This window comes from Magallana gigas, chromosome 7 (genome assembly GCF_963853765.1).
Source record: "Magallana gigas chromosome 7, xbMagGiga1.1, whole genome shotgun sequence".
In the NCBI taxonomy this organism is placed as follows: domain Eukaryota; kingdom Metazoa; phylum Mollusca; class Bivalvia; order Ostreida; family Ostreidae; genus Magallana; species Magallana gigas.
This window is the reverse complement of record NC_088859.1, coordinates 8,506,048-8,529,649: the sequence shown is the minus strand read 5'-3', so window position 1 is coordinate 8,529,649 and position 23,602 is coordinate 8,506,048. Positions and strand designations below refer to the sequence as shown.

General features: G+C 36.2%; 2 protein-coding genes across 2 annotated transcripts; one reads left to right on the top strand and one right to left on the bottom strand.

The window, feature by feature from the left end:
* The first annotated feature begins 72 nt into the window (after window positions 1-72).
* Window positions 73-9,584, top strand: LOC105335696 (uncharacterized). The gene is made up of 15 exons (XM_011439728.4): window positions 73-228; window positions 1,284-1,371; window positions 1,460-1,554; window positions 1,710-1,843; window positions 5,483-5,581; window positions 5,685-5,837; window positions 6,019-6,177; window positions 6,524-6,637; window positions 6,782-6,910; window positions 7,211-7,315; window positions 7,529-7,687; window positions 8,117-8,212; window positions 8,309-8,846; window positions 9,222-9,298; window positions 9,424-9,584. Exons 1-15 carry the CDS (start codon window positions 159-161, stop codon window positions 9,508-9,510), a joined length of 2,103 nt encoding a protein of 700 aa, XP_011438030.3. The 5' UTR covers window positions 73-158; the 3' UTR covers window positions 9,511-9,584.
* A 1-nt stretch (window position 9,585) lies between these two features.
* LOC105335695 (multiple epidermal growth factor-like domains protein 10) lies at window positions 9,586-22,578 on the bottom strand. Its single transcript, XM_011439727.4, has 16 exons — window positions 22,314-22,578; window positions 19,457-19,534; window positions 16,588-16,692; window positions 16,042-16,261; window positions 15,626-15,810; window positions 14,963-15,145; window positions 14,734-14,795; window positions 13,867-14,402; window positions 13,402-13,562; window positions 12,917-13,180; window positions 12,289-12,426; window positions 11,338-11,472; window positions 11,099-11,245; window positions 10,781-10,889; window positions 10,585-10,691; window positions 9,586-10,455 (listed from the first exon to the last, which is right to left on the bottom strand). The coding sequence occupies exons 1-16, from the start codon at window positions 22,387-22,389 to the stop codon at window positions 10,010-10,012; spliced, it is 2,952 nt and encodes a 983-aa protein (XP_011438029.3). The 5' UTR covers window positions 22,390-22,578; the 3' UTR covers window positions 9,586-10,009.
* Window positions 22,579-23,602: the final 1,024 nt, after the last annotated feature.

Genomic DNA, 23,602 nt, shown 5'->3' with positions numbered 1-23,602 from the left:
TCTTCTATTGAATTGATATGCTGGTCTTAATACAATGAGATTGGCCACGAGACAAACATGAACAAGTTATTTTCTACTTCCTGTTATTACAGAAAAAAATCAACAACGTGGTTTTCACTTTTGATACGTAAAGAAAGCTGTCAAATCTCAAATAAACCATGGCGAAAACAAAAAAGAAAGATAAACAGAAGGACAATATCAACAGAAGTTCCCACAGCATGAATCCAGGTATTTATTCATTACACTATCACAAATTCATGCCAGTTTTAGATTTTATATAGGGAGAAGAAACTTGATCATATGATGTTTCAGTTATAAACTGTTAATAGTTATACCTTTCAAAAGTGCAGGAAAAGCACAACATTCTATGGTAAACTTGTGTAAAATTTGTTTGAAATTTCTCTCTCAATTCGGGTTTGAATTTATTGTTAGACATTTACCCCCCCCCCCCCCCCTCCCCCTCCCTTCTCAGTAAGTAATCACTGGATGCTGTGGGTTTTTTTTTTTTTTATGAGAACCTGAGAATGTTTTTGGGTATCTTAATAAAGGCTATTATGAAAGTTATTTACATGAAGGGCATTCCGAGTTCCACTAAATCTCTCTCTCTCTCTCTCTCTCTCTCTCTCTCTCTCTCTCTCTCTCTCTCTCTCTCTCTCTCTCTCTCTCTCTCTCTGAGTCTCTCTTTTGCTCTGTGGCCATTTGGGAGGTAAACCCAATAACACAATCATCCCTATCAGATTCATTAGAAACATGCACAGTTTGATCTGCCTATTTATTTATTCATTATGCTAAAGGTCGTGTACTCAGTCTATACATTGTTGCGTCATGTTAGTAGAGCAGACATCATTCGACAATCGTAACATTGTTCCATAAAACCACCAGTTGCATACCATCTTTTAGAATCAGCATAATGTTTAAGTTATCTTTATAATGCATGACATTTGTAAAATACATTTTAATTACATGTACCTTTTATTACAAGAACATGACATTTTAAGCCATACGCAATTTACAGGGAATTGTGTGTACAGTTCTGACGACCGAAAATTCAGTATGTCAAATGGAGCAATAGTTCAAATTTTCTCTTCGTCTATGCATTGCTGTTAGAGCTCACAGTACTTACTGTTAGTGACTTTAAAAGTGTGATAAGTCATATTTGTTTAATGTTGTTTTATATTTGATATTTAATGTCCTGAAGAGTCTATTAAAGTTAAATAAAAAAATGTTTATTTATCAAATAAAGTTTGCTACCATTTGTCTTTACTATTTTTTTCTATTGAAAGATCGCCCCAAAGGTGCCGGAGGAAACAACATGCGAGATAAAACTACAATTAAACGACTCCAGATGTACAGAAATTTTAAGGCAAAGAGGTAATGAAATTTAACCAATAAATTTGAAAAACATCTTTGTTGCATTTTGTTATATTTTGAATAATGGATTTGGTGGATTTTTTGTCAGGGACAAGAATGGGAAGATAATTAAAGCAGCTCCATTTCAATCCAAATTGACTCCAGGGAGTATGGCCAGGGTTGAACCAAATAGGAGATGGTTTGGTAAGATAAAGTAAATGTATCTTAATTAATAGAAAATATCCTTTGTACTCTTATCAAGAAGCAGATCAAAGAAATATACCTGTATATTTTGATAATCTGTGAATTGCTGGTATGCCAATCTCTACAAATACAATTTACATTAATGAATATTTCAGGCAATACTAGAGTTATAACCCAAAATGCTCTGCAAACATTTCAAGAGGAGATGGCTAAAGTCAAGAAAGATCCCTACAAAGTGATCATGAGACAGACAAAGCTTCCAATCACTCTGCTGAATGAGACAGCCAAGGTATGATAGGATAAAGCAGTTCATAATCACAGTAAACCATATTTAAACAACAAGGCTAAGTCTGTTCTCATGGAATGTATTCAATAATTAATTAGAAACACCTGTAGGGTTGCATTTGACCTTCGTTGGTAACCTACGGTTTAGTACGCGTCATTCCCAGATAGGAATAACGCATTATCAACCATGGGTTTCTGCATGGCGATGCATTTTACAAAAGAACTTGTGACCAAATTACTGAATAATTATTATTCACAAAATATTTTTATAGATAATGAGAGTATATCAATGATTTTATATGAATTTTGTTTGTCAAAGATCAATCTATGAGACTGAAAATATTTACGACTTTGTTGAAGGTTCTTTTGTAAAATGCAGCCAAGCTAAGCCTAAGCTTTTACATGGATTTCCATGGATATTTTTTTTTATATTTAGGCTGTTAGTTTTTGACTATTTGGTTTTTATGAATGTTTATTAGCTCACCTGAGCTGAAAGCTCAAGTGAGCTATTCTGATCACATTTTGTCTGTCGTCCGTCTGTCTGTCTGTCCGTCTGTCTGTCCGTCTGTCCGTCCGTCTGTCTGTAAACTTTTCACATTTTCAACATCTTCTCAAGAACCACTGGGCCAATTTCAACCAAACTTGGCACAAAGCATCCTTAGCCTAAGGGGATTTTAATTTGTGAAAATTAAGGATCACGCCCTTTTGCAAAGGGAGATAATTAGGAATTTATGAAAATTTTCGAGAAATTTTCAAAAATCTTCTTCTCATGAACCATAAGACCAGGAAAGCTGAAACTTGTGTAGAAGCATCATCAGGTATTGTAGATTCTAATTTGTGAAAATCATGACCCCCGGGGGTAGGGTGGGGCCACAATGGGGGGGTCGAAGTTTTACATAGGAATATACAGAGTAAATCTTTGAAAATCTTCTTCTCATGAATAGGGATGGGACGATCCACCGATGCACCGGTGCATCGCGGTATTTATTTTGACGATATTTGGATCGATACATTTACCATTAATACAACGATACTTTACTGAACTTTTTTTATTTTTCAAAAATATCCGAGCTTCATATATCGGCTATTTTTAGTCCGCGCGCCTAATATGAAAGTACAAAGATGGCGGAAAACCTCGTAAAGTTGTCAAAACTTTTAGGAAGCTAAATATGGAGTGTGGAAAACTTTTGGAGTACTTGTTTATGCAAAACTAGTGTACACGAAACTAAAGTAATTTGTAAATTGTGCAACGCTCATTATGAATATAACAAAATAACTTTGGACATGCGGTAATACATCGGCAGGTTGAATAAATTTTAAACTTTTATTCATGTTTTCATTTAATTGCAATGTATCGTGATATGTATCGTATCGCATCTCATGTATCGTGATATGTACCGAATCGGCTCAGTACAGTATCGTCCCAGCCCTACTCATGAACCATAAGACCAGGAAAGCTGAAACTTGTGTGGAAGCATCCTCAGGTAGTGTAGATTCAAATTTGTGAAAATCATGACCCCTGAGGGTAGGGTGGGGCCACAATGGGGGGTCGAAATTTTACATAGGAATATATAGAGTAAATCTTTAAAAATCTTCTTCTCATGAACCATAAGACCAGGAAAGCTGAAACTTGTGTGGAAGCATCCTCAGGTAGTGTAGATTCTAATTTGTGAAAATCATGACCCCCGGGGGTAGGATGGGGCCACAATGGGGGGGTCGAAGTTTTACATAGGAATATATAGAGTAAATCTTTAAAAATCTTCTTCTCAGAAACTAATCAGCCAGTAAAGCTGAAACATGTGTGGAAGCATCCTCAGGTAGTGTAGATTCAAAGTTGTGAAAATCATGATCCCCGGGGGTAGGGTGGGGCCACAATGGGGTGTCGAAGTTTAACATAGGAATATATAAAGTAAATCTTTAAAAATCTTCTTCTCAGAAAATAATCAGCCAGGAAAGCTGAAACTTGTGTGGAAGCATCCTCAGTTAGTGTAAATTCATAGTTGTGAAAATCATGATCACCGGGGGTAGGGTGGGGCCACAATGGGGGATCGAAATTTTACATAGGAATATATAGAGTAAATCTTTAAAAATCTTCTTCTCAGAAACTAATCAGCCAGTAAAGCTGAAACTTGTGTGGAAGCATCCTCAGGTAGTGTAGATTCTAATTTGTGAAAATCATGATCCCCGGGGGTAGGATGGGGCCACAATGGGGGGTCAAAGTTTTACAAAGGAATATACAGAGTAAATCTTTAAAAATCTTCTTCTCATGAACCATAAGACCAGGAAAGCTGAAACTTGTGTGGAAGCATCCTCAGGTAGTGTAGATTTTAATTTGTGAAAATCATGACCCCCTGGGGTAGGGTGGGGCCACAATTTGGGGTCGAAATTTAACATAGGAATATATAGAGTAAATCTTTAAAAATCTTCTTCTCAGAAACTAATCAGCCAGTAAAGCTGAAACTTGTGTGGAAGCATCCTCAGGTAGCGTAGATTCAAAGTTGTGAAAATCATGATCCCCGGGGGTAGGGTGGGGCCACAATGGGGTGTCGAAGTTTAACATAGGAATATATAAAGTAAATCTTTAAAAATCTTCTTCTCAGAAAATAATCAGCCAGGAAAGCTGAAACTTATGTGGAAGCATCCTCAGGTAGTGTAGATTCAAAGTTGTGAATATTATGACCCCCGGGGGTAGGGTGGGGCCACAATGGGGTGTCGAAGTTTAACATAGGAATATATAAAGTAAATCTTTAAAAATCTTCTTCTCAGAAACTAATCAGCCAGTAAAGCTGACACTTGTGTGGAAGCATCATCAGGTAGTGTAGATTCATAGTTGTGAAAATCATGATCCCCAGGGGTAGGGTGGGGCCACAATGGGGGGGGTCAAAGTTTAACAAAGGAATATATATGGTAAATCTTTAAAAATCTTCTTCTCAGAAACTAATCAGCCAGTAAAGCTGAAACTTGTGTGGAAGCATCCTCAGGTAGCGTAGATTCAAAGTTGTGAAAATCATGATCCCCGGGGGTAGGGTGGGGCCACAATGGGGTGTCGAAGTTTAACATAGGAATATATAGAGTAAATCTTTAAAAATCTTCTTCTCAGAAACTAATCGGCCAGTAAAGCTGACACTTGTGTGGAAGCATCATCAGGTAGTGTAGATTCATAGTTATGAAAATCATGATCCCCAGGGGTAGGGTGGGGCCACAATGGGGGGGGGGTCAAAGTTTAACAAAGGAATATATATGGTAAATCTTTAAAAATCTTCTTCTCAGAAACTAATCAGCCAGATGATTCTTTATAATTGTTAAGACTTTGGCCCCAGGACAACTCTTAGGCCTCACAAGAAGGTTCAGAGTTTATGTACGTTTATATCCCATATATAAACAATTGTTAAGGATCTTTTTGAGAACTGCAATACTCAACATATGATATGACTATAAAATCATCCTGTTAGAGAAGGGACTAATGATTATAAACATAAGAATATCCAGGGGAAAAATGGATTTTATTTATACAGGATCAACATGTATTATTGTATATTGTCCAGATAGTTTGTATTATGACTCCATTAAGCTGATTTTATCATACCTATTGTTCCTCAGGTGAGCGATGTGGCCCATGGGCCTCTTGTTTTTATATTCTCAGTATGCAAAAGTACATCTTCTTGACACTGAGGGATTTGGAACAACATTTGGTAAAAAAGCCCAAAGAAAGAAACCCAAATTAAAGACTGCAGATATGCAGGTTAGTATGCATTGCAAAGACGCAAATCTAAGTTTATGAATAGAAAATTAGAAATGAAGTGTCAGTCTTTCAGATAATGATAAATTGATAATCTTTCTGACAGGCACTTGTTGATCATGCCATGTCAGCAAGTGACGGATATTCAGCTGAAAAAGATCATGACCTTGTCACTGAAGCACCAGAGTTCAAGGACGAACAGCCAGAGGTCATATTCAAGGCCGGTCAGTCAAAAAGAGTTTGGGGAGAACTATATAAGGTATGTTGTCATACATCTTGTGGGTTTTCTTTAAACATGCATATAGATAAATTTAAATCAATTGATATTTAGAGAGATTATTTATAATTATATGGACAAGTATGTTTACTTTCTGGCAAGGTCTTTTGTTTGTGTATACGGTACATGTGTTTACTATGACACCTTTTGTTGATTGAAACAGGTGATTGATTCCTCGGACGTCGTGATTCAGGTCCTTGACGCTAGGGATCCTTTAGGCACCCGCTGTTACCAGATAGAGAGATACATGAAGAAGGAGAAACCTCACAAACACCTGATCTTTGTGCTGAATAAAGTGGACCTGATCCCTGTCTGGGTCACGGTGAGTCAGTCACCAACCTCTGTCTGGTATAAGTAGGTCATCTATGAGCTTATTATTGTCCAGAGAATCATGGACGAGTTGATACTTTGAATATTGTACCATTGTGATAACAATCTGTGATTTCACTACCTGTAATCATGCCATTGTGTAATGACTAAGTCTATAATATATAAAAGAATGCTGAAAATGGTTAAGACTGGTCTCTTTGTAATGGATTGTTTTGTTATATTCTGAATTTGCATACCTTGTACATTTGCAACCTATAATTCATATGAATGTTAGAAATCATGACAATTGATACACATATATACATGAACATGTAAAACCATGTATTATTTATTTTTAGCAAAAATGGGTGGCCATTTTGTCCCCTGAGTATCCAACAATGGCCTTCCATGCTAGCATCACAAATCCATTTGGAAAGGGAGCTCTCATCAATTTACTGAGGCAATTTAGTCAGGTAGGGTTTCTACAGATCAAAAATCTATTTGCCATAAATAAACATTTGATTATCAATTAGTTTTACTGGATCCTTAGATGTTTTTAAATCTTCAGTTGGAACTTGAATTCATGATAATGACAAGTGTTTATGCTTTGATTACAGCTACATACAGACAAGAAGCAGATTAGTGTTGGGTTTATTGGATATCCCAATGTTGGGAAAAGTTCCATCATCAACAGCTTACGAGCTAAAAAAGTCTGTAAAGTAGCGCCAATTGCAGGGGAAACAAAGGTATGTTTATCATGTACCAAACTAATAATGGTCAGCTACTATCAATATTTTATTTGTCCATTTTACAATTGATTGACAGATAAGAATAACTTTACATCTGTAGCTCAGGTATTTAAAACATTTTCTATCATTCCCTATTAGTTTGAGAAAATATGAAATAATTTTTACTCTAGGTGGTTTTACATTGATCTACCAGTATTTGTTTGTTTTGTGAAAAACGTCATGTATGAGAGTTTTGAAGGATAGAAATTAAATGTACAGCTTAATCCTGCTCACCTGCTTTGTCCTCTGTAACTAAAGGTGTGGCAGTATGTGACCCTGATGAGGAGGATTTACCTGGTGGACTGCCCAGGTGTGGTGTACCCCCTTGCTGCTACCCCCACAGAGTCCGTCCTCAAAGGAGTGGTAGGTCTTATATATATCATCTAAAAACTGCTTAATTAGGGCATTGTGAATTACACTGGCTGAAACTGTTCTTCACAAAATATACATCAGTTGTTACTTCATATTGTACATTTATCTGTTTAATTCAGAGGCCTTGGAGGACAGTTTTCTATACCGTAATGTTGTTTATACTCATGGATGTATTAAGATAATTTCATTTTATTTTATTTTCAGGTAAGGGTAGAGCAAGTGAAAAGTCCAGAGGACTACATACCAGCCCTGCTAGAGAGAGTGAAACCCGACTACATAAAGAGCACATACAAAGTGCAGGACTGGCCCAACGCTGAAAACTTCTTAGAGCAGATTGCTAGAAAATCAGGAAAGCTTCTCAAGGTATTTAAAAAATATATATGGTAAAGCTACTTAAATTTTTGTAAGAACTTTAGATTGCAATGCTGTTAAATTATACCCTGGTACATGAATCAAATCATTTTTACATGGATAAAAACTTTTGAGACATACTGCTGTCCACTTAAATAAGTTACAAAGATATGTATATGTATCCAGATATGTTTGTATCTATGAATATAATATACAATATTGAAACAGAGAGAACTTTTCTACTGATATTAAAGTGTCACTTGTCTGATACAATAAACCCTCACAAGCTCCTTTTATTTTTATTGTCGCAACAATCAAAATAAACAAAGTTACCATCAGAATAAGGAGTTTTTGAAAGTTTGATTCTCATCAGACTGCCAAGTAACATTGATGCACCTGTAGTTCTTTTATTGTACCGGTACATAGTGTAAATGATTGTAGGGTGGTGAGCCAGATCTAGGGACAGTGGCTAAAATGGTGCTTAATGATTGGCAGAGAGGGAAGATTCCATACTTTGTAAAACCACCCGGGTGTGAGGTTAGTAGGTTGATGAAATGTCTATTTCATTTCTTAAAGACAGCGTATGATGCTTGAAGTATGCATTTTTCCATCATTATCAATTTATTTATTTAGAATGAAGGTTCAAAGTCAAAGGAAGATGAGAAGCCTGAAAACAAAAATGAAGCAGCCAAATTAATAACAGAAGAGGAAGAAAACACTGAAGACTCAGAGAAAAAGACCTTACCCAAGGTTCAACAGAATCTTACCAAAATCAATGTGGAACCTGAATTCTTGGAGGAAGATATCAAGAAAGTGGAGGAACTAGAAGGTAAAGATGATTCTGACCTAGAGGCAGAGGCCAAAGACAGTGAAGGTGAGGAGGAGAAGGAGGGCGAGGAAAAGGTCAGGTCAAGGACAAAGAAAGTAAAGAAGGGGAGGGTGAAGGAGATGGAGAGCTGTGGTGATGAGGTAACCTTGACAACAGGACAAGAGGGCATTGAGAGTGTGTCGGAGCGACTGAAGCCGAGTGAGGGAGGAACTGAGGATGTGGAGGAGAGGAAAGGAAGGAAGCGGAAAGTGGCAGACGTGGAGAAGACACAAGTTGCTCGCTCCACCAGTGGAAAATTTACTGTAGTGGAAGACAGTGGTCAACAGAAGAAAAAGAAGACAGGTATTCATTTCTGTGTTAGATATCTTTTGAAAATGTGGTTGAATTTTTTTTAGATTTTATGTGATATGAAGGACAATCTTGTGATTTCTTAATACTATACATAAAAGAGTTCAATTCAAAAATTTGATTACCAGTTTGAAATATCGATAGAAAAAGTCCATCAAAATATATTTTTCTGGTATGTAAGTAAAATTTTAAAAGAAAAAAAGTAATTTATCTGTATTTAAAAATCATAATTTTCAATTAATGTAAATAAATCCCCAACTTTTGATCTGCAGGTCAATAGTCTGATGCCTTACACATTGAACTAGACAGTTAGACATAATCTCATCAATTTAAAGTAACAAAGCTGACAAATTATTTTTGTTTTTACAGTGAATAAGAAACCCCAGAAACAGAATGATGATTCTGAAGAAAATGATTCTCCTCAACCAAAACTTTCAAGCAAACAGGTGACTTTTTTCAAAATCTTAAAACCTCAACAAGAAAATGTATTTCTCTGTTTATTGGTGTATACTTCATTTGGGCTGCGATATTGTTGATGTTTAGTATATTCGTTTTTATTTTACCATTTCAGAAACGGAGATTAGAAAGAGATGCACGCACAAAGAAAATCGGAACCCACTTTTATACCACCACAAATGTGAAGAATAAGCGAAGATAATGAAGTCACCTCTAATTTGTTATTGTTGATCGATTATTTCAAGAATCCAATAAATATATCAAATATTTAGACAACTTTTTGTAGCATTGATTTTATTTTAGAAATTATAAGATGCTGGTTTCTGTTTTAATAATAAAAAAAAAACTATATACAAAAAAGGAAAAGCAACTACAGCTGTGTCAGCAAAATTTGACAATGACTAGTAATAATCCAATGTATTATGACATATTCATATATGGCAATTGAGTAACATAGGCACTTGATGACAAAAACACAAATGTATTTCTCTTAATGTTTTCATTGCAGGAGATCGGTAATTTTAAGGTTTTGAATCCAAGTGCCTTTGTTAAAAACTAGACAATGTTATAAGATAAATTGATCATGAAGATACATTGATATCTATAGGTATAAAAATATAAAACTCTGAGTGAGATCATTCTCCATTTCTGTACATGTTTATACACATTCGATTCTATAAACTTAAAAATAATTTAAAAATCTATTCCCCGTTTTTATGAGCTGTGTCTATGTCCGTTTCTAAGTAAGAGTTACTTCTCCCCGTTTCCATGGTTTTTCCCGCTGTCTCGCCCTCGCTCGCTGTTCCGGTGTTGACATCACCTGTTACGTTGCCCTCACCTCCAGTTTCTGTTGTGCTCTCTTCTTTTCCAGTGTCTCGTACATCTTCTAGAGAATTTTCTTTACTCTCTACATCAATGTATTTGAAGTCAAGTTTAAGGATGCCCCCGTTATTGATTGCATCACTATCTCCTGCGTCATTATTTTTTGTGCTCTCGGTACTGGACGATGACGATGACCTATCGCTTTTTGAGCTCTCTGTTGGGTTCGTTTGAGCAGCATCACCAGTATACACTTTGTCAGTTTGTTCCAACAGGGGCGTATCCTCTGCTTCTGGCTTTTTCTCATTTTCTAGTGTAGCTGTTGTATCTGACATGTAAAAGTAAAAAGAAAGTCAATCTTAAAGACACTAGCAGATGATTTTACAATAAAAAGGGCATTATTAAAGAGAATCCATCAATCACGTATTTAAAGTTATAAAAAATCAATGGATTTTACCAATCTTTTCTTGCATTTCAAACGCGTTTCCATTCTCTCCATTCAGTTTCTTAGTTGACAGTGGCTCGACCTCATTTAATTGGTATTCCGATCCTTGATTTCTTCTCCTGCAATTTTTGGGAACATTTTACAAAATAATGCTTAAAATACACCGTAGAACTGAAGGAAGGTGATTTCTCTTCACTAACAGACATACCACAAGATGAAGGCGATGATGCCAGCGATGGCCAGTAGACAGACGATGATGATGATAGCAGCGATGATGGTGGACTGCATGTCGCTGGTTGGATCCGCGAGGGTAGCGGCTGTTGTGTACAATACAAGATATGGTCAACTGCAGTAGCATACTTTAGAAATATTCACACATCGTTAAACTTAACCGACTGCAAACTTATATTTTGTTTGCAATCTGATAATGATGAAATGTGCATGCATACACATATTTTGCTTTGATGAAAACACAAGCTTGGTTTCATGTCTTATACTTCTCAACACTTGTCCTTAATAGACTAACCGTCGGACTTGGACTTGACGGTACAGTACATCCCTTCGTAGCCTGCTTTACAAGGAGAACACGTTCCGTTGGTTTTGTCACACGCCGAGGCACAATTGGTGCTACATTTCTCATTGCACCCCGTGCCATAGGTAAAATCGGGACAGTCTGGGAAAATACAAGTGACTTGCATCATATATATTCCTGAAATGCTGTCTCAGAGAGAGAGAGAGAGAGAGAGAGAGAGAGAGAGATTTTACCTTGGTTACACAAGGACCCTTGTTTGCCCACTGGGCATGAGGAACAACTCCCGTCTACAGTGTTACACGGAGAGCCCGCACCGCACGGATTGCATACACCCGTACAGTTGTCGCCATAAGTCCCAGAGGAGCAGGCTGTAATATCAACGAAACATATCTATGATTTCTGAAGTATTACCATTACTCATCTTCGCTAGCCAAAGATTTTGGGAACCCACTTGGTTTGCGAAGATCGATAAACTTGCCATCGAGCTGCTAGCTTGGACTGGTTTTCCAGAACTGTTTAGACTGTTCTTACTACCGTTGGTCTAATTTCTAACAGACAAACGCAAGTAGCAAAGTTTTCGAGGGGGAATGTGGTCCCAAACCTATCTTCTTTTTTTAAAAGTCAGTTCTTAAAACAATTTTACGCTCCCCCCCCCCCTCCCCCACCCGGTATCCTTACTTTATTTTTTGGATGGGTGGAGCGTATCAGCAGGACTCAGCTATGTAGAGAGTTTACGTCAATCGTATGAAGACAATAGAATTCTTATTTATTGTCAGAGACGTGATCAACATTTTCTACAGCAAACTCCCTTTTTACACTCAGTGTTGCATAGTCGTTGGAAAGTAAGACATAACTATCAGGCACGTAGCGTCACGGAGGGGCCAGCACCCCCCCCCCCCCCACACTTGTTCATGCACGTTCCGCCATTTTTAAATTTACATAAAAAAATTGAAGTATCGCTGTTTTGGGAGTACGTAAGGAAATTAAAAATAACAATAAAGATTGAAGTTATATATAGGTAAACTACGCTACCCACCCACCCCTCCCTACGGATTAGGGATTTCACTGCGTTGAATTTTCTAGATCGTGAATCGGTAATATATATTTTTTTAAATTTTTGAATGCAAAGATATGTGTTGTGTCTCAGTGTTATAATAGATGATGATGTACACTCTGTTACTCACCAGTTCTACACATAGGGTCAGTTTGACTGTAGCCTGGCTTACACGTGCAGTACCCCGTCATTGTGTTGCATGTTCCTGTTTTACAATTTGTGGAGCAGTTGAATGCGCAGTCAATACCGTACGTAATCGAACTGCATGCTGAAAATAAATGTTTTGTTTCTAAAGAATTGTTTTGAAACTATTCATTTTATTTTTCATACCCTTTAAACGTTAATTTAATAAAGACAAACAGGGGGAAACACATAAAGACAATTAGAGAGAGAGAGAAGAGAGAGTGTTCAACATTGACTCGGACCTGTATCTGCGCCAATGCCATAACTAATGACATTTCATATATAAAAATACCATGCTAGATTTTGAAAAGACAACCAGTGATATCCTAACACATTCTCTGGCCTCCCATTTTGCTATGAAGTCTCGAGACAATACCGAAAAAGTGAAGATAATATACTAGTATTTAACATACCATGGCCTCTACTAGATTAAAAAATCTTCAACGATCACTAAAAGTTCGGGATATCTAAATTCTTATACGTCCCCTTTTTCGTGGTTTACCCACAGTTATTTCAATTTTAAAATAATTTGATTACTCAACAGTTTTCTTTTTATTTGGTTCGCTGATACCTACTTTCGTTACAATAGAAGCCCTGGTAGCCCGCTTTACACCTCGTGTTATTTGACGTCAATGCGCAGACTCCATCAGTGTTTGAACACGACCCCAGACAGTTGCTGGCACACATTATATCGCAGTTATCTCCCGTATATGAATTGCTACTACAACCAGATATACACTTTCCCGTATCCATCTCACATGTGCGACCTGCACTGTTGCTTTGACACATGGAACTACAGTTCATGGCGCATCTACTTCCATAATAACCCTCCGTGCAAGCTGAAGAAAAAAAGAACTCTTTCATGTTTATCTTGAAGTTTTTTTCACAATAATTTTAGTCCACAAATAAAGATAACTACTATTATAATACCAAATCATAACACATCTGTGTGAAAATGTTTTAATTATAGCTGTTATACTAACTGCGGAGTTACAATCAGAAAGTTCCGGTTCTTTTAGGCAGAATGAGGTGAATGAACATTTTATATATAATGACTCACTGAAAAGCTCTGTGAAACTGTCTACATAGGTCGAGAGGAGACTAGTGGCGGTCAGTGCGACATATCGAGACACACTGGTGATGTCGGTCCAACATGGAAAGGACGACGAACTACTACAGTTAGGCTGGTTTGCCACGTTGTAGTAAACTCGGTATTTGAGCCTGAAAGTTTTCAATTTATATAGTTTTATAAAAAAAATTTATAAAGTTTTCATTGTGTTATTACGTGTTATACACGAGAAACACATTCTATAACACTCGAGGCCTATTTAGCAGAGCGGGCTCTCGCGAACATATGATAGGAAATTTTGACGCCACGAGCGCCAGCTCTGCTGAACATCTTATCGATTTGAAATTAATTTGTCAACTAGCTAATTGCAAAATAATTTAAATAAATAAGAGTTATTTCTTAAGTGAACGTCTGTAATTGAAAATGTTGTTAATTTTGGTCCAGTGATATTCTTACGATGTAAAGAAGTCAGGATACGGGTTGACCATCATAGAACCGGTTCCAGGACTGAAAGAATCGGTCGTCTGCCGCCGAACAAAGAAGGCGGGAAATCCCTGGTAAGAACTGAGAGAATAGGGCAGCAGCTTGCCAAACAGTGTCGGCGTGGAGTCGTTTAGCACAGCCTCGTCGGTAATCCCGTTATTTTTCAGGATGAAATCCACCACCAACACTCCAATGATGTTGGAAGAGCTTCTCTTGTTGTCAAGGCAATCCAGTCCATCACTTCCGCACGCCTGGTTCCGACAAAGGACCTCCGCAGTTGTTTCATTGGACACACAGATGTTGTCGTCGTATAGGCCCATGCATTTATCGGGAAGGTCCATGACTTTCGTTCCGTTTGGGTAGGTCCCGTTACAGACGCTGGCACTGCCATTGTAACAGTCGAAGCCATCAAACAGACACAACTCATTGTTACACTCGCTGTCACACACTCCGTCACCAAACTTGTTCTTACATTGCATGCAGTCTTTCCAAAGACAATTTCGATCCAACTGTCAATCAAAATAGATGATATTTGATTAAAGTTTTGAAAGCCTTAAAACTCAAATCGATACCAATGCTTACTAGTGTACAATTATAATTTTTTGTTGATTAGGATGATTCATACATGAATTATTATGATTTGATATATAGTCCGAATCTAAATTTTTTAACTAAAGATAATTTTATAGGTATAAGAAGTAGTATGTTACACAATGGAGACGGATTATTCCTCAACCTGGCATGGAGAAATGTATAGTAAACCGTCGAGAATAGCTTAACATATGCAAATGCATTACAGTATTCGTCTATAGAATGCAGCAATTAAAAAAATCAGTTTACCTCGCATCTTTTGTCACAGTTATAACCACTATATTCAGGCGGACACTTACAGGTGTAATAACCTACAGCAATACCAAAGGAGATCAAGATAAAAAAAATTGTAATATCAAAATACTTATGTTACTTGAAAAGAATGAATAAAGCTGATATACAAAATGCAAATTTAATTAGATTGTTATTTTCCTCGCTATACAAAGACTTAATTTCCTTGTGCGGTATCTATTATTACCTATTTCATCCATACATGTTCCGCCATTTTGACACGGAGAGGATCTGCACTCGTTGACTGTGCTCACTGAACAGTTGGCGCCACTAGTTCCTTCCGGACAAACACAGCGACAGGAAGCCACGTCATCTGGAACCGACACTCCGCCATTTTCACAACTGCAGGTCGTGTACTGGCAGGAGTCCCCTGGTTTAAAAAGTTACAAAACTTTTTATCCAGAACTTTTCAAGATTTTCAACGTAAAATCTAAACTTAGTATGGGTCCTCAAGATTACTATTTTATTTTATCAAATAACACCCACCCAATAGTATTATTAATTTTCATTCTATGTGATTTGACCAATTTAACAGAAACATGGATCGTGTTTTATGAAAATGCCAAGCCAGTTTTAAAACTGGGACCATGAAACATACGGTTTTTTTTGTCATCTTAGCGCTCTTTTGAGAAGATTAATAATGTATTTTAATCGATGATAATTGAAACCTTGAGTTCTATAAAATATTTTAAAATCGTAAATGTTTGTCCTAATTTTTCCCTTTCATTTTTGTGTCTATTCCTCACAGGAAGGTAAAATATAATTTTCTTTGAATTACTTATTTCCTGACAGTAGATGAACCTCTACATATCGATTTTCCCCCATGATTTTACATTATAATTTGAATTACCATAGTAAGTACTGTTACAAGGGCAGCTTCCTCCACAAGACGCATCTTTATTACTGGGGTAACAGAGAGTGCTGCAGTTTGAGGCCTCACAAAACAGTCCCTCATAGGACCCCGAGCAGCTACAACTCGGAAAGCTGTCAAACTGTCCAAACGCGCAGGTACCATTGTTCAAACAAACTGATTGTCTGAAAGTTCAAAAATGGTTATGTTAAAAGAAAATTCGATAACGGCGATGCAGTTGGTGACAATACAGTTTTTTCAGTTGATTATCAAAAATATCGTGAAAATAATGTATAATAAATTGATTCACAGGATATAACTGCTTCAGTTTTAAAAGCTTCTGGCAAACATTGTTGTTTGTGACGTCATTATAACCTATAAGGGTGTAGGAGATCTAAATAGTAATCATAACTTACGACTGATTATTGCAAATGTTGAGGCTGTACTGACACTCACTTCCGGTGAAGCCTTCACTGCAGATACATACTTCCTCTATCCCTTGGAAATCACAAGTGCCATTGTTCCTACACATTTTATCGCACGAAAGCTGAACGCTGCATGTTGGGCCCGTATATCCTGGCTGGCAGATGCACGTGTTGGTGTTGTTTACACAGTTGGCAAAATTGTTGCACGTTACTTTTAAGAATAAAAAAAAATCAATGAAATGTTAATGTTTGGCTTTTAATATTATTAAAGTTGAATACAAATTCTATTGTACTCTCTGTAATCTTGTAAATTTTGAATTTACCGCCTGGCAATAATTACAGAATTCGTCATGGCATTTTGTATTTTTTTATCAGCCACTTGAAAAATCAAAGTTTTCAACATGACAACAATACAGTTCTGGTTGTTTTTGAACATCAAGTCGAGAAACTTGTATTATAATGTTGTGAAAAGACAACCTTGCCCCCATTGTTATAAAGTGAAAAGATGGCCGTGGGTTGTGTTTGTGGGGTACTTACCGGAGCCACAGACGGTTTGGTTGTTCTTGTCGGTGGACTGACTGTCGTCACAGTAGTGGTTACCATTGGTGTTCATGCAGGTGCCCTTGGAACATGGCGCAGAACCTAATCAAAATACACCAAATCGCCATGTCATTATTTTTAATTGACGTAATGAGATATAAGAACTTTGCATTCAACCAAAAGTTGAAAGAATGCGATTTACGTTTTTATTTTCATTTCACCATCAATCAAACAAGTATAGGATTTTGATATTCTTAAAGCAATAAGAGCAGGTTATTTATTCAGGATTTTTGTTGTTTCAGAAACGTGCTTTTTTGATAATATAAACCGTCGAATCTAATAAGAAGGGAGATTTTGAACTACGGAAGAATTGCAAATTATGTATATTAAAATACTAATTTTTGTACTGGAGAAAAATGATGTTTGCTTCAGAAACCTCTCATTTTACCTACAAAACATATAACAGAAGATTTAATCTATGGACAACTTTTTTTTGTCTCTCAAGTAGTTAAGTTCAAATTCCCCTCAAACGTTTCCGACATAACAACGGCAGCTAACACCAGTATTGGTGTAAGACTAGAGGATCCTGCATTGGGTATTTTCAAGTGCCTGGTGTTGGCAGAATAATAATTGCAATGTCGACATTTGGTATAGCTTTAAAAGGTACCCCAAAAACCCTCAGGAAAACACTTTAAATTTATTCTTACAAAGGATTACATCCCAATCTAATTGTGGATCTTTGATGACCATGTCCCACAGGCAGAGATCAGGATTTCCGTTTTTAAGACTACATGGAAAACTAAAATTTTGAACTTCCTTAATTAACACAAATATTATACACCCCTGACTTCAGGATTATCTGAATCACTCTTTCATTACTTTTAAAGACGCAATACGGTAATAGATCTATTTAAAATTGTTTTTCCATCAAGTATGATACTTTTGAGTATTACTTAATACTGAAGAACGCCGAACGACTGATATCCGATTACGTGTAACTGTTAAGTGAGGATTAAAAATAGAATAGAACCGTTTTAAAATCAACGCATTCTATAATGTTAAAACTATAGTCATGAAAGTTATAGCATTATCAAATTCATCTTTCATATTAAATTATATGTTAAATGTAAGTTGAATTTTCTCGTGCGATTTGTCCTTTTGAGCTTTTAATTTCTTTTCGAGCATAGGTCAGTTAGGTTATGGAAGGCACATTAATAAAATCATAATCCTTGATAAAACCATTGTAATTATTCATAATTTAGTCTCAAGCTATGGTTTTCTGTACATATATCATTCATTTTTTTCTATCAAAACTTATTGTGACATCATCACGATGTAACATCACTAAGTAATCATCTCCACCGCAAACCAAGGGAAACTTACCTGATTCTCTTACAAATATACATACACAATTGTCATAGTACCATTGATGCCACTCAATCATAGAATGGTATACATACAAATTACCAATAGCTCAAACTGCCTTTTAGACTCTTTGGTTGCAAATGGCTATTTTGAATTAAGTCTACTTACCAAATACCGTATATTGTGTTATTGATTATTAACCTTAGTTTGATTGACTGTAGATGACTACGTTTAACCTGAGTTTGAGTGACTACAGATGCCTACGTCTAACCTGAGTTTGAATGACTATAGATGACTATGTCTTACATAAGTTTGAGTGACTATAGATGACTAAGTCTAACCTGAGTTTGAGTGACTATAGATGACTAAGTCTAACATAAGTTTGAGTGACTATAGATGACTATGTCTTACATAAGTTTGAGTGACTATAGATGACTATGTCTAACCTGAGTTTGAGTTACTATAGATGACTACGTCTAACCTGAGTTTGAGTGACTATAGATGCCTAAGTCTAACCTGAGTTTGAGTGACTATAGATGACTAAGTCTAACCTGAGTTTAATGACTATAGATGACTACGTCTAACCTGAGTTTGAGTGACTATAGATGACTAAGACTAACCTGAGTTTGAGTGACTATAGATGACTAAGTCTAACATAAGTTTGAGTGACTATAGATGACTATGTCTAACCTGAGTTTGAGTGCCTATAGATGCCTACGTCTAACCTGAGTTTGAGTGACTATAGATGACTATGTCTAACCTGAGTTTGAGTGCCTATAGATGACTATGTCTAACCTGAGTTTGAGTGACTATAGATGCCTTAGTCTAACCTGAGTTTGAGTGACTATAGATGACTACATCTAACCTGAATTTAAATGACTATAGATGACTATGTCTAACCTGAGTTTGAGTGACTATAGATGACTATGTCAAACCTGAGTTTGAGTGACTATGGATGCCTACGTCTAACCTGAGTTTGAATGACTATAGATGACTATGTCTAACCTTAGTTTGAGTGACTATAGATGACTATGTCTAACCTGAGTTTGAGTGACTATAGATGCCTTAGTCTAACCTGAGTTTGAGTGACTATAGATGACTAAGTCTAACCTGAGTTTGAGTTACTATAGATGACTACGTCTAACCTGAGTTTGAGTGACTATAGATGCCTAAGTCTAACCTGAGTTTGAGTGACTATAGATGACTAAGTCTAACCTGAGTTTAATGACTATAGATGACTACGTCTAACCTGAGTTTGAGTGACTATAGGTGACTATAGATGACTACGTGTTACCTGAGTTTTAGTGACTATAGATGACTGTGTCTTACCTGAGTTTAATGACTATAGATGACTATGTCTTACCTGAGTTTGAGTGACAATAGATGACTATGTTTGACCTGAGTTTGAGTGACAATAGATGATACGTCTGACCTGAGTTTGAGTGACTATAAGTGTAGACTATGATAGTCTCAGATTGACTACATCCAAGTGACTGTTTACCTTGACATTCGTTTGTGTCTGCACACGTTCCCAGAATAGTGGACTGGAATCCTGAGGGACAGGTCAATGTCTGAACACCTGTGAAAAGAAAAGGGATTAACACTTAGACAATCAAATAGACGATTAAACAAATATAACCATTTACATTTTATAGATTGTATGCGTCAGTAATCGAATCTAAAAAGATTATTTAATTTGAAGCAATGAATTTGTATGTATGCGTAGTTTCTTTTCAGAATATCTTACATGTATACGGTATTTATTCGTTTATCTTTACATCCACTAAGAATGGTTCCCTCCATTTGTTACGGAAATTGATTGTAATTTATAGATACCGGTATATAGAAACTGACAGGACTGAACTCTACACAATCCAGTTCTAACTGTTTATTGATCGGTCTAAACCTTCAGCAACTTATGAAAAATCACGATCGAAGTACTCATAATGATGTCAGACTTCAGTTTCCATAAGAGACGATTTGGAAATTTCTTTTAATCAACTAACGTAATGATGTACATTTACAATAACATAGTTACATTTACCTACTCTTTACGATCAATTCAATTTTTTGTTAAATGAAAGATGTAACGCAGATTATGGGTTTTTTGCCATATCATTTCATTATTTTGATTAACCCATCGTGACTGACGTTTTTTTACAAACGTCCTCACCTTTTAAACAAAACATTCGTTTAACCACCATTCACTTTACTTCACTCTCGTGGTAGTGGTAGATTTTGATTTGTTAAAAATTCTATAGCATTATTAAAATAAAAATCTATTTTAAAATTCTCTTATACTATCAGACCAAAAATGGGCCACAGAAGGGATATAAATTCTCTATTGGAGTGTATAATGGGGAAAGTTTGTGACCTCTTCTCCGATATGTAAACGCGTGTTCTGATATTTTATACATTTTATTTAATAAACAGCCAACCCTAACAGCATGTAATAATTGGGTCACGAAAGGGGTACAAACTTCAACGTCTCCAGAACATATTTTGAGAAACCACAGAGCAGCAGTGATAAATGTGGTTACTTTTTCAAGAAAGATGATAATAGTAAAGTGTTTGAGTTTAAAGAGATCCTGACTTATCAAAAAAAATAATGAATGCCCAGAAGTGCCCGAATCTCTAAAGAGAGCTATAAAGAGGAAAATATTTCTTTAAAAAAACTGCTACAATTTGTTATTACAATGTAGGCATCCTGACGAACACATAATTAGTTTTAGTTAAAATTTAATTCTGCTCGACCGTGACCCCCTGGTTGAATGGGGGTCAAAAGAGAATTAAAGAAAATATTCTTCATATGTGTACATGGAGGACATTCAGAAAAAAGCATTATTTTCAATCACACTTGTTACTCATGTGAGCATTGTGGGCCATGGGTCTCTTGTTTTTCATAGAGACTGGTGGAAGAGCTTACAAGAAATGATGTCAAAATTAATGTTTGTGTAAAAAAAATTAAACAAAAGAACTCACACAGTATTTTCCTAAAATTAGCATATGCACGCCACTTCTAACAAGGATGGGGTACAGTAATTAAGACAAATCCACGTTTCCGGTCGCGACAATAGTTAGAGTGCGTAAAGTATAATTACTCATAAGTAACTTATTATTATAAGTGTACAGAGCAGACACCTATAGATTATGTGACTATTTAAAAAGAGGAAAGGGAGCAACATAGACACACCCTTAAAACAGTCAATGCAATGATGCATCATATTGTTAGTCAAAAGAGATATGAACAGTCACCGAAAATAAGGAAAACCCAGCATTTTAATTTCAATTTAGCAAATGTGCCCCCTTAATCTGTTACTAAAATACAGCACCAGACGTTTTTGTTCCGCAAACAGGTCCGCAAATAGAGCAGATGACCCGGGAAGATACATATACATGTAGCAACATTTAAAAAACTATAAAACTTGGTTATGATATGCAAGTTAAAATAATAAAATGCCACCATTTGAAAGAATTTTTATTTTGGTATGACTTTGCGTTATCTACAAGAAAACATATTGCTCATTTTCCGGCGACAATCTTTATATTCATTATATTCATGCCAATTTTTTATTGTATCCGGAAGACAGAATATATACATACATGTATGCTACATATATGTACATGTACATACATACTGAACTGACAGAAAACAGACAAAACATATGTCTATTTAACAATGCGTATGATATGTCGTAACATTATCTCGTTACTTTTGACTTCTTTATTATTGTTTCCGAAGTTGTAACAAAACAATTCAATTTTACTTATTTCTTACGCTAGTCTACGTTTCTACCGGTATTTTTTATGCTTATTTTGGTATGACTTTGCGTTATCTACAAGAAAACATATTGCTCATTTTCCGGCGACAATCTTTATATTCATTATATTCATGCCAATTTTTTATTGTATCCGGAAGACAGAATATATACATACATGTATGCTACATATATGTACATGTACATACATACTGAACTGACAGAAAACAGACAAAACATATGTCTATTTAACAATGCGTATGATATGTCGTAACATTATCTCGTTACTTTTGACTTCTTTATTATTGTTTCCGAAGTTGTAACAAAAACAATTCAATTTTACTTATTTCTTACGCTAGTCTACGTTTCTACCGGTATTTATAATTGTTTCCGAAGTTGTAACAAAAACAATTCAATTTTACTTATTTCTTACGCTAGTCTACGTTTCTACCGGTATTTCTGTATGCTTTTACACAGTACTAGTAACGAATGACAAATGACATGGCTGTAATCACCAAACCTGTTTTTTTTATTAATAATGATAACTGGTATTCTTGCATTAATAATCATTTACATACGCTTAATTAGTTTTAGCCTTACCGTTCAAACAGCATAATATTCCCAGCAAGAGCAAACACCACGTGTCCATCTTACTTTGAAAGCAAAAACTGGGCATCCGACAATGTGTCTTCCGGGGCTTCAGAAATTAAAGAAAATTGCGCGCGCTTATAAAAAAAATGTAAAAATAACCCACTGTAAAACAAAAAAGATGCAGAATTGCGCCACGGGCGGGGGTTTTCCCCGATCAGATCCAGAAAGCCCCTTTGTTACCGTGTGTCCCCCGCTGTGAAGGCCACTTCCCTTTCAAGGGACTTCCTACCGAGTCATGGTCACTTCCGATCATATTTCCGAAGGTTGTTATCTTGAGCCTGACTTACACATAATTAAAGTCAAGATACGATGATAGCCATGAGAACGCAGTGATGGATTACAAATCAACAACACGTTCAGCAGCTAAACAGACAGTTCTGAAGAGTTTCAAACTTGTCGCGAACATGACAGATTCATAGGCAGGGGATTCTAAAATTCTAAAATTTCTGAACAGACTTTCATTCATATCTTGGAGAGTGATAATAGAACGTTTCATAGCTCTTGGTTATCTATTGGAGCTACCGAATGATGTTCTGATCTACGCCACTTCGTTGACCGCTTGCGATAAGCGTTTTAGTTTTCTAATTTATATTTTCAAGGACGGATCTTTTACAGGGTGGGGTAGGATCTTTTACAGGGTGGGGTGGGATCTTTTACAGGGTGGGGTAGGGTCGAGGGAGAAGGTATCCACAACCATTTTAAAAAAATTAATCCTTACTTAAGTTTTGTAACTCATCATACAAAATGAATGACGAGGTTTTTAATCCGTGTACATGCTGTTTTAGATCGAATATCTTGTTCTTCAATATGGCAGCGTACCGATAGATCGATAGGCAGCTAGGTAATTTCTCGATATAATGCATCGAATTATCAATTAATGTCAAAAGATAAAGGCATCGTTTCTAGGGAATAATTATCACAAATGTGATAAGAAAGAGATAAAACAAAGAAATACGTACATAGATTATATTCAAGGAACTGAGATGCTCCCGTGTGTTCAAGTCAATGTTTGATAACATTTACTGGACTTCAAGAGGCCCATGGCCAAAATTGCTCATCTGAACAACAATGTCCAACTTTAGTCTAAGTAACAGACTATATCTGAAGTATATTTATACCAAAAGGGTGCATGCCGGATGGGCTGGATGTCTCAATTTTGAATTAAATGAAACTTATAAGTATATCCTTGCGTCCATATTGATTTATCCCCACAGGATGATTTATATTATGTTGGAGTT

Bases quoted from the DNA above. Each gene is read 5' to 3' on its own strand.
- LOC105335696 (XM_011439728.4), top strand. From the start codon at position 159: ATGGCGAAAACAAAAAAGAAAGATAAACAGAAGGACAATATCAACAGA. The intron at 1,372-1,459 runs GTAATGAAATTT...ATTTTTTGTCAG, and splicing joins AGAAATTTTAAGGCAAAGAG to GGACAAGAATGGGAAGATAA. The intron at 7,688-8,116 runs GTATTTAAAAAA...AAATGATTGTAG, and splicing joins AATCAGGAAAGCTTCTCAAG to GGTGGTGAGCCAGATCTAGG.
- LOC105335695 (XM_011439727.4), bottom strand. From the start codon at position 22,389: ATGCCCAGTTTTTGCTTTCAAAGTAAGATGGACACGTGGTGTTTGCTC. The intron at 19,535-22,313 runs GTAAGGCTAAAA...TTCTTTTCACAG, and splicing joins AATATTATGCTGTTTGAACG to GTGTTCAGACATTGACCTGT. The intron at 10,456-10,584 runs GTAAAATCCATT...TTTACATGTCAG, and splicing joins TGAAATGCAAGAAAAGATTG to ATACAACAGCTACACTAGAA.